Source organism: Megalopta genalis, chromosome 17 (genome assembly GCF_051020955.1).
Source record: "Megalopta genalis isolate 19385.01 chromosome 17, iyMegGena1_principal, whole genome shotgun sequence".
Taxonomy (NCBI): Eukaryota; Metazoa; Arthropoda; class Insecta; order Hymenoptera; family Halictidae; genus Megalopta; species Megalopta genalis.
This window is the reverse complement of record NC_135029.1, coordinates 461,676-475,711: the sequence shown is the minus strand read 5'-3', so window position 1 is coordinate 475,711 and position 14,036 is coordinate 461,676. Positions and strand designations below refer to the sequence as shown.

Below are 14,036 nucleotides of genomic sequence, written 5' to 3'. Positions count from 1 at the left end.
GTATAAGTTGCGCACGTGATCCTTGACATAACCTTACATATATTAAACAACCGTGCGTAAATTGGTGAACTGTGATGAACGGTTCCTCCACGTCACGCGTTGTTGTTCTTGTCCGTCGCTAATTCATATGAAATATATGGTGACACGGAAACTGGTTTGTTCGCTCTACTTCCAGTAACAAAAATGTAAGGGTAATCCTCGTTCGAACCCTTTACTTTTTGCAGATCTTTTCTTAAAATTTTTTTTTTAAGATAATTTCTTATTAAAATTTATGCATACTTCTGTTTGCTATACTATATTTACAACAAGCATAACAATCTTTTAAACAACAATCACAAGAAAATTTGTTGAAAAAGCCGTCGAGAAACTGTCAATCTTGTAAAGTCTTTTCAAACTTGGTCGGTAAAGAAAATATTAATATTTGTTAGAATACAATGCAACATGTGATTAAATTGTATTGATTTGATTTGTTGCTCTTTCATATAAAACTTCTTCGGTGCTTAGCGCAATAAATAAATCAGAACTAACTGTATTGCAATGTAATTTACAAGACTTTTTGATAAAAATTTTCGTTACGTTTGCAAAATAATTGTGGTATGTTGTGCGCAACTGTTCTGTTTGTCTTTGTTCATGCGATAATACATGCGTATTGTTTAATATTATGCTATTTTTTTTTTATTAGAAAAAATATAAAAAGAATGTATTTACTTGATTTATACAGAATTTAGTTTTCTATGAAATTTACTTTAAACAGTTTTTTAAATATATGTATACAAAAAAGAAAAGAACTACAAGAGATAACTATCATTATCCGTGGACCGATTTTGTTCGAAATCTAATCTGACGTTGCGATGAAAATGTTAAATCTATACATATACATTGACTCGGACACGATATTATTAGCAAAATTATTGCTCCTTTTTATTATTTATAATAGTATTATTGAATCAATTGTTTTTTCTCATATATTAAAGTACTTCTTATAGTAAGTAGAAACATAAATTTTGTTTATTTATTGCGCATGTACTTTTGTATAATAAGCGATAAACAAGATTGTGACAAAATTTAACGTCGCAAAAATATTCGGACAGTGAATGAATTACATTAATTTCATATAAAATGAAAATCTTTTTAATCATGTTATCATAATATTAATATTTTTTGTCGGTTGATGCTTTTGTTTTATTATTTTATGTAATCGCTTGGGCTTGTTACAGATAATTTTATTTAAATACTCCGGTGAAATCCGTTTCCATTCGTCTAACAAACGTTGTTTTAACTCTGTTGTTGTCCTTGTAGGTACTGTACGAATTTTGTGGTCCAATTGATCCCATAAATTTTCAATCGGATTTAAATTAGGCGATTGAGGAGGCGAATGTAGTACTTTTGGACAATTGTATAATAAATATTCCTGTACAATACTAGACTTATGTTTAGGATCATTGTCCTGATAAAACTTAAAACTGTTATTTAACGTATATTTATAGCACTTGTAATAAATTTTTTTTTTTAAATGTCTAAATACTTCATTTTGTCCATAATACCATCGACAAAAACTACATCACCTGCACCTGCAAACGAGATTTAACCCCACACTTTTCACTCCCACCACCGTGTTTCACTGTCGGTCTTCAATTTGAAATGTTTAATTCTGTGTTTACTTTACGCCGCACCATTTTTTGACTGTCGGATCCGCAAAGATTAAATTTACTTTCATCCGAAAATATTACATCATTCCATATTCTTTTGCAAAGCTCAATCTTTTCTTGCGATTTGCTTAATTTATGTATGGCTTTCTACGAGGAACTCTTCTGTTGTAACCATAAGTTTTTAATACCCGTCGTACTGTGTCCAGGTGTACCTTCTTCCCAGATTCTACGAACAACTTCTTTGTTAATTTTGTAGCACTTTGTCTAGAATTTTTCTTTATTTTTCTTATTATCTTGCGTTGGTCGCGAGAGTCTAGTAATTTTGGACGATCTTTTTGAGGAATTAAATCGATCCAATCCTCACGAATATATCAACGTATAATATCTGCCACACTACTCTTGCTTATATTTAATAATTTAGCTATATCTCTGTATAATTTTCTCTTTTCCTTTTGATAAATAACCAATTGTCGGATTTCAAAAGACGAATTTCTTCCTTTTCGTCCCATTTTCACAAGTAAAGCGTCTACCACCAATAATTTCTGTGGTACCGAGTTCTCACAACGAATTTTTATTTGTTTATAAACAAATATACATAAAATATAAGGAAACGTGTGCAATAAATAAACAAAATTTATGTTTCTACTTACTTTAAGAAGTGCTTTATTATATGAGAAAACAATTGATTCAATAATACTATCATAAACAGTAAAAAGGAGTAATAATTTTTCTAATAATATCGTGTCCGAATATTAATGCGAATCACTGTATAAAGTTCTATCGAAATCCATTCAACTGTTAAAACGCAATTGTGTTAATAAACATATAAGAAATGAAAGAAAAGAAATAATAAGTAGTAAAGAAAGAATAATTAAAACGCGCTTTTCTATTGTAACGGAACGCAGAGAGGGGTTCGTTCGATTCGGGTTCGAAGAACGCAAGATGTTTAGGTTTGGAGATAAGCGCTGGCAATGTGGTGGAGGCTGGCCTTGCAGGGACGAGCCGGGCCGATGGACAGAGAAAATCGGACCGTTGGCTAAGACGGATCGTTGTACAGAAGAACGGGAGGAACCCAATATACAGGATGTTCTACAATTACTTTAACAGCCGAAAATGAGGGGTAGCTGACGTCATTTGAAGTAACTTTTCGAAGAACGCGTCGCATAAAACAATCTGCTCTTTTCAGGGCCATACATATTAACCCAGGAAAGTTGGTCCACAAATATTATTGATAAGTGATCAATGTTTAGTTATAATGCAGTGAAAGTAAACGTTGAAATTGCCTGCCCGGAGATATCCTTCTGTTCGTCGCCGTCGGATACAGATCAGCTGTGCAGTTCATCATACATTGTACGAGGTCAATGCACTATCCTGCACACATTTCCGTGCATGAAGTGGATTTTACAACTAAATGGGTGAGTTTCTTATTGATAATATTCTTCATATTTCTCTAACAAACATATCCCTCACGTTCTTTAACACGATTATTATTTATTAAATTAGCTTTGCGAATCATTCGTTGTACTGTGTTCGGACACGGAATTATTTAAATTAAAATATCATTTACGTATTTTGTTAATCTTCACTGTACACCTTGCTTAAAAATTTCACATGTTACACACGAGGTGTCATGCACACTAGGAAATTAAAACGGCCGTCACGGTTAAATTATTTATTATTTCGGGTCCGAAAAATTTGTAAATATTCTTCAGACGTTCTAAAGTAAAGGTGAACAGCGTTTTTCTTAAAAATATCACTGTTACGTAGTAAAAAAAAAATCCGGAAAGTTCTCGCTTCGTGATTTGTTCAATACTTCGAACACGGCTCGAGTCCGTCCCGACCATCTGTCAAAGCCTCGTGCTGCGGACTCTCTCGCGGACTCTCTCTCTCGCACCGTCACCTCTCATTGGCCAGTGTTTTTCGTTAATAACTCGTAAACAAAGCCGCGGATTGCATTTTCGTAAAGGAAAAAGTTACTTCAAATGACCTCAGCTACTCCTCATTTTCGGCTGTTAAAATAATTGTGGAACACCCTGTATATTCATTAAGGCTACTGCTTTATTCAGTTTATTCTTTAATAGAAGTTTATAGTTCAGAAGTGGGATGCACTCGCGTGTTGAGTGTCGACCTGATTATTCGAAAATCGTCTTCGAGTGAATGATAAGTGAATTTGACGAAGTGGTATAAGGTCGTGAGATGTCGAAGAATGTCGGTAAGAGACGATCAGAGTCGCCGGACAATTATGAACGAGAGCGAGTCCGAAAATCGAGCCGATATCATAGGCAGCGGTCTCGGAGTTCACGGGAAATGGAGAAACGTAGGGACTCGGTTACGGGGCCACAGCCATCCACCCACAGGAAGCGATTTAGGGAAGCACGATCGGACGGAGGAAGAAGCTCGAGTATGGGTGACGGTACCTCGGGGATTGGTGAGTCCGATTTTGCGAAATTGACGGCAGCTCTGACGGACGCTATTCGAGCAGGCTCTAAACGTGCTAAACAGTTCACGAATGATAAGATCATTCCGGGTTTTGATCCTGAGGTTAGAGACGCGTCGGTGTTGGAATGGCTGCGAAAGATTAACGAATTGGCAGTAGTTTGCAATTGGGAGGAGACAGATAAGGTTTTTTACGCAGTAGGTAAATTGCAAGGGATTGCCAAACAGTAGTACGATAGTCTTACGAGTCCTCCTTTGGTGTGGGACGTGTTTGCGGAACTGATTAGCACTCAATTTGCCGGGGAGGAGAATTTTGGCAAACGTTTAGAAGTTGCAGTCGGGTACAAAAGTGTGCCGGGGCAAAGTTTGCAGGCATATTGTTTTAAGAAACTAAAAAAAATTAACAAACTAAATCTGGTCGTATCAGAAGAGAAGTTAGTTGAGTGCGTGGTGTATGGCATTCATGACGATCATATTAGAATGAATCTAACGGTGGCCAAGAAAAAAACAATTCCGGAACTAACGAACTGTTTAGATTCGCTTACGATTGAACTATCCAATAGATCGAATGTTACCAAGGGGAAAAGAGATTTCTCTGACCGGGAAAGTATATGGAATAAAGCGAGACGAGTGGAATCGGGTGTATGCTTTCGCTGTGGGGAAAAGGGGCATATAAAGTATAATTGTCCACTAGATATAAAAGGAACGACAGATATTGGCAAGGAGCGGGGGTAAGAAATTCCGTGGGAACAGATGGAAATGGTGCTTTAGCAAAAGGTAGAACTGGTGTGAAATGTGGGTATTGTGGTATATTGGGCCATACAGACAGTAAATGCTATAGGAAGCTACGTAAGGAAAACGCAGGAAAAGGAAAGAGTGAGAGAGCATGACTAGAAAAGGAAGGGGCATCGGTGTCGGGCGAAAACGTCGGGAACCATCGGGCTCAAGCATTAGAGGTGAAGGTCGATCCTTTGGCTAAATCTTTAAAGAAATGTGTGGTAGAGTCTAGGGAGAAAACATGCACAATTGATTTAGAGAGCGAATGTTCGATAATTCGGGAAAGCTTCGCGCGCCAGTTAAATTTGACGTTGAAAGACACCAATAAGGTGTTGTCCGGTTTCAATAATTCGGAAGTGGTCCCCATTGGACGCTCTAAAATCAATATATTTATTGACAATATACCGTTTAAAGTTGGGGTGTTGGTCGTAGCGGTCGATCAATTGTCAAAAGAAATTATTATTGGCAGAGATGTATTGTGGTGGTTATCGCAGAGAAGTGTTGGAGGTAAACATGACTTGTTATGGTGAAAGAAGACCGATAGTGGAGACAGATATCTGCTGTGATAGTAGTGTTGGAGATAAAAGTCGATTATTGGAGTTAATAAATGAATATCGAAATTGTGTAGCGCTAAATTGTAACGAATTAGGTCGGACCTCGGTAACGAAACTAAAAATTGAATTATTAGATGATGAACCAGTCTTTCATAAACCTTATCGTCTCTCACAGGCCGATAAGGAAATAGTTCGTAACATAGTGGCGGAATTGGAAATGAACGGTATAATTCGGCCGAGTACGTCGCCCTACGCTACTGGAGACACGCGTATGGCAATAGACTATCGGGTCTTGAACCGAAAGACAAAACTTATGAAGTTTCCGTTGCCAATTATTGAGGATTATATTAATTTAAATTATTACATCCAATAGAAAAAATAGCTGTGCCATTCCACACCGTGCATCTTGACCACGTCGGGCCTTTTGTTCGTAGTCAAAAAAAGAATACCCAGGTTTTAACGATCATTGATGGATTCACTAAATTTTGTATACTTGAGCCTGTTCGTGACACTTTATCCAAGAACGTTTTACGCGTGCTGAGTCAAGTAATCGCAATTTTTGGGGTACCGTCTCGCGCCATTACCGACAGGGGGTCGAGTGTAATGGAACGCAGAGAGGGGTTCGTTCGATTCGGGTTCGAAGAACGCAAGATATTTAGGTTTGGAGATAAGCGCTGGCAATGTGGTGGAGGCTGGCCTTGTGCAGGGACGAGCCGGGCCGATGGACAAAGAAAATCGGACCGTTGGCTAAGACGGATTGTTGTACAGAAGAACGGGAGGAACCCAATATATATATATATATATATATATATATATTCATTAAAGCTACTGTGCTTTATTCAGTTTATTCTTTAATAGAAGTTTATACTATAATAAAAATTTTCATTGAAATATTTTTATTTTAATCAGTAACTGAAAATATCTAGAATATTTGTAAAGCATAAAATGGCATACGGCCGCTTCTACCGCTTATCGTTGCAGCTATGTGGGAACTTTACATTTCAAGAGTGAGAGAGAAAGACTCACATTTGCGCGAAAGGTCATCACTCCACCATCGGCGGAGACCTTCTGTATAGAGTCCATCTCTACACTATTAGAGATTGGCGGAAACCCTCTAATAAAAGACGTACAATGAGGGTAAAATTAGGTCGTTAATCGATATGTGTACCAGAAATAATTTATATGGTCTATGGTAGCGATTTTAAGACTTGACTTGCGTTTTTTGATTGATATTACTGATACATATGGCAATACAGCAATGGGCTATAGCTTGATTCGTTTACTCTAATTGGCTGACAATTCATTACTGAGACAGGATCTCCCGCGGATTGGATACACAGGAAAATGGCGGAGATGCTTGCAAAAGTTCTCGAATATAGAAAAATCATGTAAATCCTAAGGTATTGCTGTGTATTCGAAGCTGACCATAGGCAGTTATAAGCAGTAGTAACCTGCGTAATTTTAGTTTCTCCTAACTACATCAAAACTTTGTGATCTGCTCGTATCACTTACTTGTACCATGTTCGAGTCCCTTTCAAGCTACAAAAATTTATATTTTAGCTACTTTTGTTATTTTGTCGACGTTAAAATCAGCCACTTACAGGCGATGATAAATAATAAATATATTTCTGTAACTTCTATGGAAATTATGAGCTATTAGTATGTATAGTGTAGATAATTAAATTTAAGAAAATACACAATTTTAATAAAGAATGAATCCTTTCTTTATGTTATATGAAAATAGTAAATAAACGATGTTTTATTACATATATTACAGTATTTCTTGTTTCTATATTTACTATATACAATCATATGTTGCTAGCAATTGTGGTTTACGGGACTTAATAGTATCTTTTTTAAATTTTATTCCTAAAACAATACCATACATTTACAAGCCGAAGACATAATTCATAAATGTATTGCATTACATTCCTTATGTACACATTATATTACAAACATACATTATGTATTAAATACATAGAATAATACACTTACAGTCTACATTGCAAGTATATGTTACATTAAATGATACGCACATCCATACAGTTTAAATCATAAGCACATATTGCAATAATAACACATATTTTGAATGTTCTTTCTACACACTGTTGTTATATATATGATAATATTTTAATTTTTCGGTATTTCTTGTAGTTATTTTTATTGATCCTAGAATCCTTATTCACGTATTTTAAAGAATAAAATATTCTTAATCTAATAAATAATTTAACTAAATACAACTGTGAAAAATTTGAACAAGGATGATATAATGGAATTTGTATCATTTTTTGTAAATAGTTATGGGAAATCCCTTGCTCAATAATAACTTCTTCGAAAATTTTCATAAAAATTTGTTCTAATGTGTAGAGAAAATGTACGAACTGTTTGCTAGGAACTCTTAAATCTTTGTAAACACTTTCATTACTATCATGCGTTTTAAAATAAATTAACAAATTATTAATGTCTAGTTCTTCACACTCCTTTAAAAATTGAATACAAATGTCGCATTTGTGAATAATTAAAGCTTTTTTTAATAAATATCCACAGATGTAACTGAAAGCATTCTGCACGCTGAAGTTTAGGTACCTATAATCTTTATCTGGTAAATCTACTGCTTCTATATTTGCTGGCAATTCTGGTACATGAAGGGAAACAACATTAGAACAGGTACTAATAGTGGTAAAAATTCCTTCAAAATCATCTTTAAATTCGATCCCATTTGTACACAAATAGCTTTGACAAAATAATATTTTAAAGTTTTTCGCAAATTGAATAGGTGTAGGATTAATACAGTTACTCCTCTCTCGAATAGAGTCAAAAAAGTCTTTAAGACAGTCTTGATTAAAATATCTAGTCCTAAGTGATTTAAAATTTGCTGCTTTTAATACTGTCCAAAGCTGCAAAATTGATTTAATGGTAATAATCCAGCAACTTTTAAATTTTGAATGTAAAGTTAAATCATGACCTCCGGTATCCAAGATATGTAAGTCTGAAAAGAAAGTGAGCATTTCATTTAAAAATTCTAGTTGATAATCGAGACCCTCAAAAACATTTTTGAATATACAATTGTTGTTCTTTTTTTTAGAATTTAAAATATCAAACAGTTTGTTCAATTTATATATAACTTCTGTAGTAAAGAGAGCATCTCCTGGAAGTACATTCAAACTTATATATGTATTCATTCCACTTGCTACAGTATAACTTAAGACTTGAGTTGCTAACTTCAACTTTAACTTATCTAAATTAGAAGGATTAATGTGAACATCTGTAAGTTTAGGTGCACATCTATAAAACTGTTTTTTATCCTGTTGATAAAATTGTTCAATGAATGACCATGACGTTATTTTCTCATTATAAGACAAAACATTATCCAATAAATTATTTCTAGTCGTTTTAATTAAGTCGCAAGTATCAAATATGTAAAAAATGCTTTTACTATCTACCGTAAATTTTGGATTCTCAGACGTTATTCCCAAAAGATTTGCTAATTGTGTGAAATTAGTACCCATGTTGGTAACGAGAGCATGTACATATAATCCTGCTCGATGTAATAGAGTTATACATTTATGTATGTTACTTCGCAATTCCACAGCCGAAAGTTGAGAATGTACAAAAAAATAAGTAAGTGGCTGCTTCCAATCAGAATTTATACCTCTTAACATAAAAACATTAACATTGTGAGCTAAAAGTGTCCGTTTTATATTTGTGCAATGGAAGCCAATAACTTCATCACGTTTGGTGCAGTAAAATAAATTTGCTTTCAGTGGCATTTCATCTATACATAGGACACAATGCTTATCTAAATTAGACATTGATTTAGCTTTAGTCTCTAAAGCTTTAAAAAGTAACAGATTATCCAGTCCAGGTTTCATAGCTAGTTTTGATGTCATCAATTCTAATGTTCGCTTGGATGGAAGATACAATAACTTAGTCATAAAAGAATATGCTCGTGGGCTTAAAAAATACAGAGCCATAGCAAATTGTTTATAGTCTGTGGAATACCTTCCACCATTGGCTTGTTTGTCTTTTAACATTGCTTGAACTTTAATAATGTTGGAAAGTGGTTTACTTAAATATTTATCACACATACGAAAGAAGTCTTCTAACTTTCTCTTCCTCAATGTGATTCCAGTCAAACGACATGATGTTTGTGTAGATGTTGAAGTAACATTGTTAAGACTTTCAGTCTTTGCAATAGGAACTATAATTAAGAATGCATATCTTTAATAAAGTGAAAAATATTATTTTCTAGTCTTTATATATAGGGAATATATTCTACGTGAAAAACTGAATCGCGAAAATGTAGAATAAAATTTTTCCATAAGAAGCTCTGTTTTTGAAAAAAATAATGAACTTGAAAATTTGTCGAGTATGCATGCACTTGATCTAGTTTCAGTTCGACAGATTTCACTGTGGATTACCTATATTCCTGTTCAAAAACGTTCCCATGTTCCTCAACTAACTTTCAAAGTTATTTTTCTTGAAAACAAAACTACTCACGAAAAAATATTATTTTACATATTGATTCAATTTTTCACACAGAATCATCCCCTGCTTGCTTATACCACCAGTTAAGGAACACCCTATATATATAACAATTGTATTGAAAGTATAAATTGTAATATTACTTATTATTTACAATTACAATATTTACTGTTAAATTCTTAAATAGTTGAAATTAATTACTTATTTGTAGAAAGAAAATAGTGGGAAATATTACGGATTTTTCCGAAATTTTATTTATACGCAAATTAATACAGATGATATAAATAGCACAATTACCTGGCATGTTAAAAATACTTCTGGTGTAAGTACTAGGAGCACTAGGTATCTGTGGTGTCCCTAAAACAAATTACTATTAACATTTTGTTTTTTCATAAGTTGCTATCAAAAATAATGGGAATTTCACTAACTACTTTCTAAAACTATATTTAATATATATTAAATTATAACAATATTTGTGACATAAAGTATTTAAAATTATTGTATTGAAATTTTTTACTTTCTTACATTTAGGTACTTGATAATATTGAAGTGATTATAATATACCTGCTAAATATTCATCAAACTAATATACATATACAGTAAGGAGCATAACTGAACCAACAACCACAAGTTTCGTATAAATCATTATTTATTGCTAGGAATATACAAGAATAACGAAAAATAAACTAAATAAATTATAATAAATTATAATAAATTAAAAATAAATTATATTATTTTCACCACAGTTAGGAGTAACATAAGAAATTTTTGCAATAATTAATGTCTTGTTGTTTAGGAATGACAACAACAATAAATTGGATCGGTTTTGCACCACGTCCAATACTTGACAATATTTAATGTATTCTTTATTTTTAATATTTCGTCCACAATCCTTTTGCTTGCAAAACTGTACTAATTCGTTTTGGCATACTTTCTACTAATTTTCTGCAATAATCCGGAGATATTTGTTCCCACTGTTCTTGAATTCTATTACACAAATCTGTGATTGAAGTTGGTTGGGAGTCATATGAATCCCAAAGTCGTCTTTTTAGTAAATCCCATAGATTCTCTATAGAGTTGAGGTCCGGGCTTTGCGCAGGCCAATCCAGAACAGAGAATTTGTTAGTATTGTGCCAATCTTTTACACTTTTAGCAGTGTGGTTAGAGTCTCGATTATGCATGAAGATAACATTTTCTTCTTAAAAAGGCATATTATTAACAGCCTCTATGAGATGATCTTGTAAAATATCCTTGTACATGTACTGATTCATGATGCCATTAATTTGATGCAATGATCCAACATCAAATGCTGTTAGGCACCCCCAAAACATTAGGGATCCACCTCCATGCTTTACCGTCTGCTTTACATGTCGTGATTTAAGCCTTTCATTTTTACAAATCCAGTACCAAGACATACCATCTGAACAAATTCTGTTAATTTTGGTCTCGTCTGTTTTGGTATTTTTTGGCAAATTCCAAATGAAGTTTAATATTCTTCTTCAATAACATTGGCTTCTATTTTTTTTAAAACTTCTAAACTCAGCTACTTTGAGGGTTCTCCGTACTGTCCACTTGCTTATTTGTATATTCGTATCTTCTTTTAATAATTTCGCAACCACAGTAGCGCTTGAAGCTTCACCAAATGTGACAAACCATATAATTCTTCATTCAGCATGCAGTGATAATTTTTTTAGTCTTCCTCCAACATTTAATAATATATTTTTACAGTATTTTTTTCTTATTCTCTACACTGTCGATTGACTAATACGCCATCATTCAAAAAAGAAATTACTTTTTTTAAACAATATGGTGCAATTGACTTCATATTTATTCTTACTTCACTTGCGTGCTTTTCCGTTCGACTGATTGCGAGAAACTGAATGCTAAGACGTGCAATAACATTTTGTAAACATACAAAACTGCTAGATATAAACACACTGCTAGAACATTCCACGTAAAGATTCCTTCTATGGACCGGTGCAAAACCGAGTCAATCTATTTTTATTGTCATTGCTGAATGAGGAGATATTAGTTATTGAAAAAATTTCTTGTGTCACTTCTGGCTGTTATAAAAATGACTACAACATTTACTTTTTAATATTCTCCTATCTTCTTAACAATAAATAATGATTTATACAAAACTTATAGTTACTGGTTCAGTTATGCTCCTTACTGTATGTATAATATGTGCAGGTTATAAAAGAGTAACTATTCACAGTAACAACATCAAGTGTCAACTTGTTTGTGACTTAAAGAAAACTTTAGAAAGATATACAACAGTGTATACTAAGTTGCTAAGATATCCATACATTTTTAATTAATAAACATGCATTATATACTTTAGCTAGTTATGTAGAAATAACACTAGTAAAAATAACTGAACAAAATCTTAAAGAGTAATGACTACACAAAAAGATCTAGTTCTAGAAAGCAGCTACTTACTTGAAATAATTAATTCTTGGCCAATTGTTCCTCTATGGACCTCTGATTGTTCTTCACATAAAAATATTGTTGGCACTGCATTACTTGTCAAGTTTTTTCTTATTTTGCCTCTCATTAGATATTTATCTTCGAAATGCTCTTCACATAACCTATAATGCTTTGACACATGTTCTGTTGAATATTTTTCTAAATCTCTTCTATCGCAAGCAATTATCCACTCCTTAGCTCTAAAAGAACAATATAAAAATTTAGATTTGAAATTTTATAATTTGTATTTAATTTGCATTATATTAAACGAAGGTAACCTATAGTATTGTAGATTTTAAAACGTCAATTCAGTTTAAAAATTCTCAACTTTTCTTTTATTGTATAATAAAATATGTATTTTACACTTTAATGGAAATACTAGAAATTAAGGCAAAATTTAATTTAAATATTTTTCTCTTGTTTATAAAAAAAAATATAAATAGGAAAGATATTTAAAGAACAAAGGTAGATATCAAGTTTACAAAACAGCTATAAAATCAATTTTAAATACTTTATTAGTCCATGAATATAAAAACATGACTCAATGTGTTTATTCGGAATTTAATGTCAATGATAAAAAAATAAGCCTTTCTGATTAATTTCATTCTTTACCAAATGCGATACTACAGAAAATAAACAAGTCCTATTTAATATGTCTCCTTGCCTTTTACTTATCCTACACAATGACATATATTATGTTTAAAAATATTATACGAACCTACCTAATTGGATCCATTGGAAAGCAAAAATGTGATACCCCATGGCCGGTGCTATTCGGACAAGGACGATAGGCACAAATAAATCCACCTTTCTTTGGCATGGTAAATGAAAATTTAAAATAATGTTATTGATACAGAGAAAACTAAATATTAAACATTAACACTTGTAAAAAATGGAGATGGTTGGTGTAATTGGAGGTGAGTAAGTAGTAGCGTCTATATGGCAAGAGAAGTGAAATCTAAGATGATGACAGATGGCACAAAACCGCGGAAGCTAAACTCTGATGTTTGTGGCAATTAACATCCAGCACACATGCGTCTGTAAGTAGATTCACGATCCATGTCCACGTCCACGGTGTAAGAATAAAGACGAATGTCCATCTGAGAGTAAAACTCTCGAGAGTTGCTCTATAACTATAGATCCACCAGGTCCTTTACCCCTGCCCGCGTCTTGCTTAGCTGTATACGGAGTCTCGTGGCTAGAGTTGTACTAGGGCCACTGACAGATAGCTACTCTCACAGTCGAAACCAATTCGTCTCGGGAGAATAGTTATCTGACAGTGGTCCTAGTTGAGTCGAGCCTCGAAACTCCGCACACAGTTAAGCAAGAAGGGGTAAAGGGCCTGGCGTGTCTCGTATATACGAAACTATAGAGCAACTCTCGAGAGTTTTACTCTCAGGTTGTAGTCCAACTACAGAGGAGGTGTAGAATAGACCATATATGCAATATATTTTTACGGCCCAACTCCTTGAGCTTTAGAGTCCATGGACCTGAAGGACTGTGCCTAAGTATAAACTGGACTTTTAGACACGAGGCATGAAGCAAACGTGAAGACTGGGGTCGATACAGTACAGTAATGATCTATTTCTGCACGTTTTTCTTACTCCCTAAGCTGGCGCGCGTATCCCCACCATTTTACTGCACATCCAATTTACAATAGATCTTA

The 14,036-nt window shown here is 33.6% G+C and overlaps 1 protein-coding gene and 1 long non-coding RNA gene across 6 annotated transcripts; one reads left to right on the top strand and one right to left on the bottom strand.

The window, feature by feature from the left end:
* The first annotated feature begins 63 nt into the window (after positions 1–63).
* On the top strand, positions 64–1,514 carry LOC143260723 (uncharacterized). The gene is made up of 2 exons (XR_013035016.1): positions 64–185; positions 1,300–1,514. It is a non-coding gene; the product is annotated as an uncharacterized LOC143260723 (long non-coding RNA).
* A 5,750-nt stretch (positions 1,515–7,264) lies between these two features.
* Positions 7,265–13,668, bottom strand: LOC117223670 (transposable element P transposase). 5 transcript variants are annotated; one of them, XM_076527135.1, is made up of 5 exons: positions 13,403–13,663; positions 13,089–13,181; positions 12,344–12,570; positions 10,199–10,258; positions 7,265–9,617 (listed from the first exon to the last, which is right to left on the bottom strand). In XM_076527135.1, the coding sequence occupies exons 1-5, from the start codon at positions 13,468–13,470 to the stop codon at positions 7,528–7,530; spliced, it is 2,538 nt and encodes an 845-aa protein (XP_076383250.1). In that variant the 5' UTR covers positions 13,471–13,663; the 3' UTR covers positions 7,265–7,527. The 5 variants fall into 5 exon arrangements, with proteins under 5 accessions (XP_076383250.1, XP_076383252.1, XP_076383253.1 ...); XM_076527137.1 differs by having other exon boundaries at positions 13,093–13,181; positions 13,403–13,659; XM_076527138.1 differs by lacking the exon at positions 12,344–12,570 and having other exon boundaries at positions 13,093–13,181; positions 13,403–13,668.
* Between the last annotated feature and the right edge of the window lie 368 nt (positions 13,669–14,036).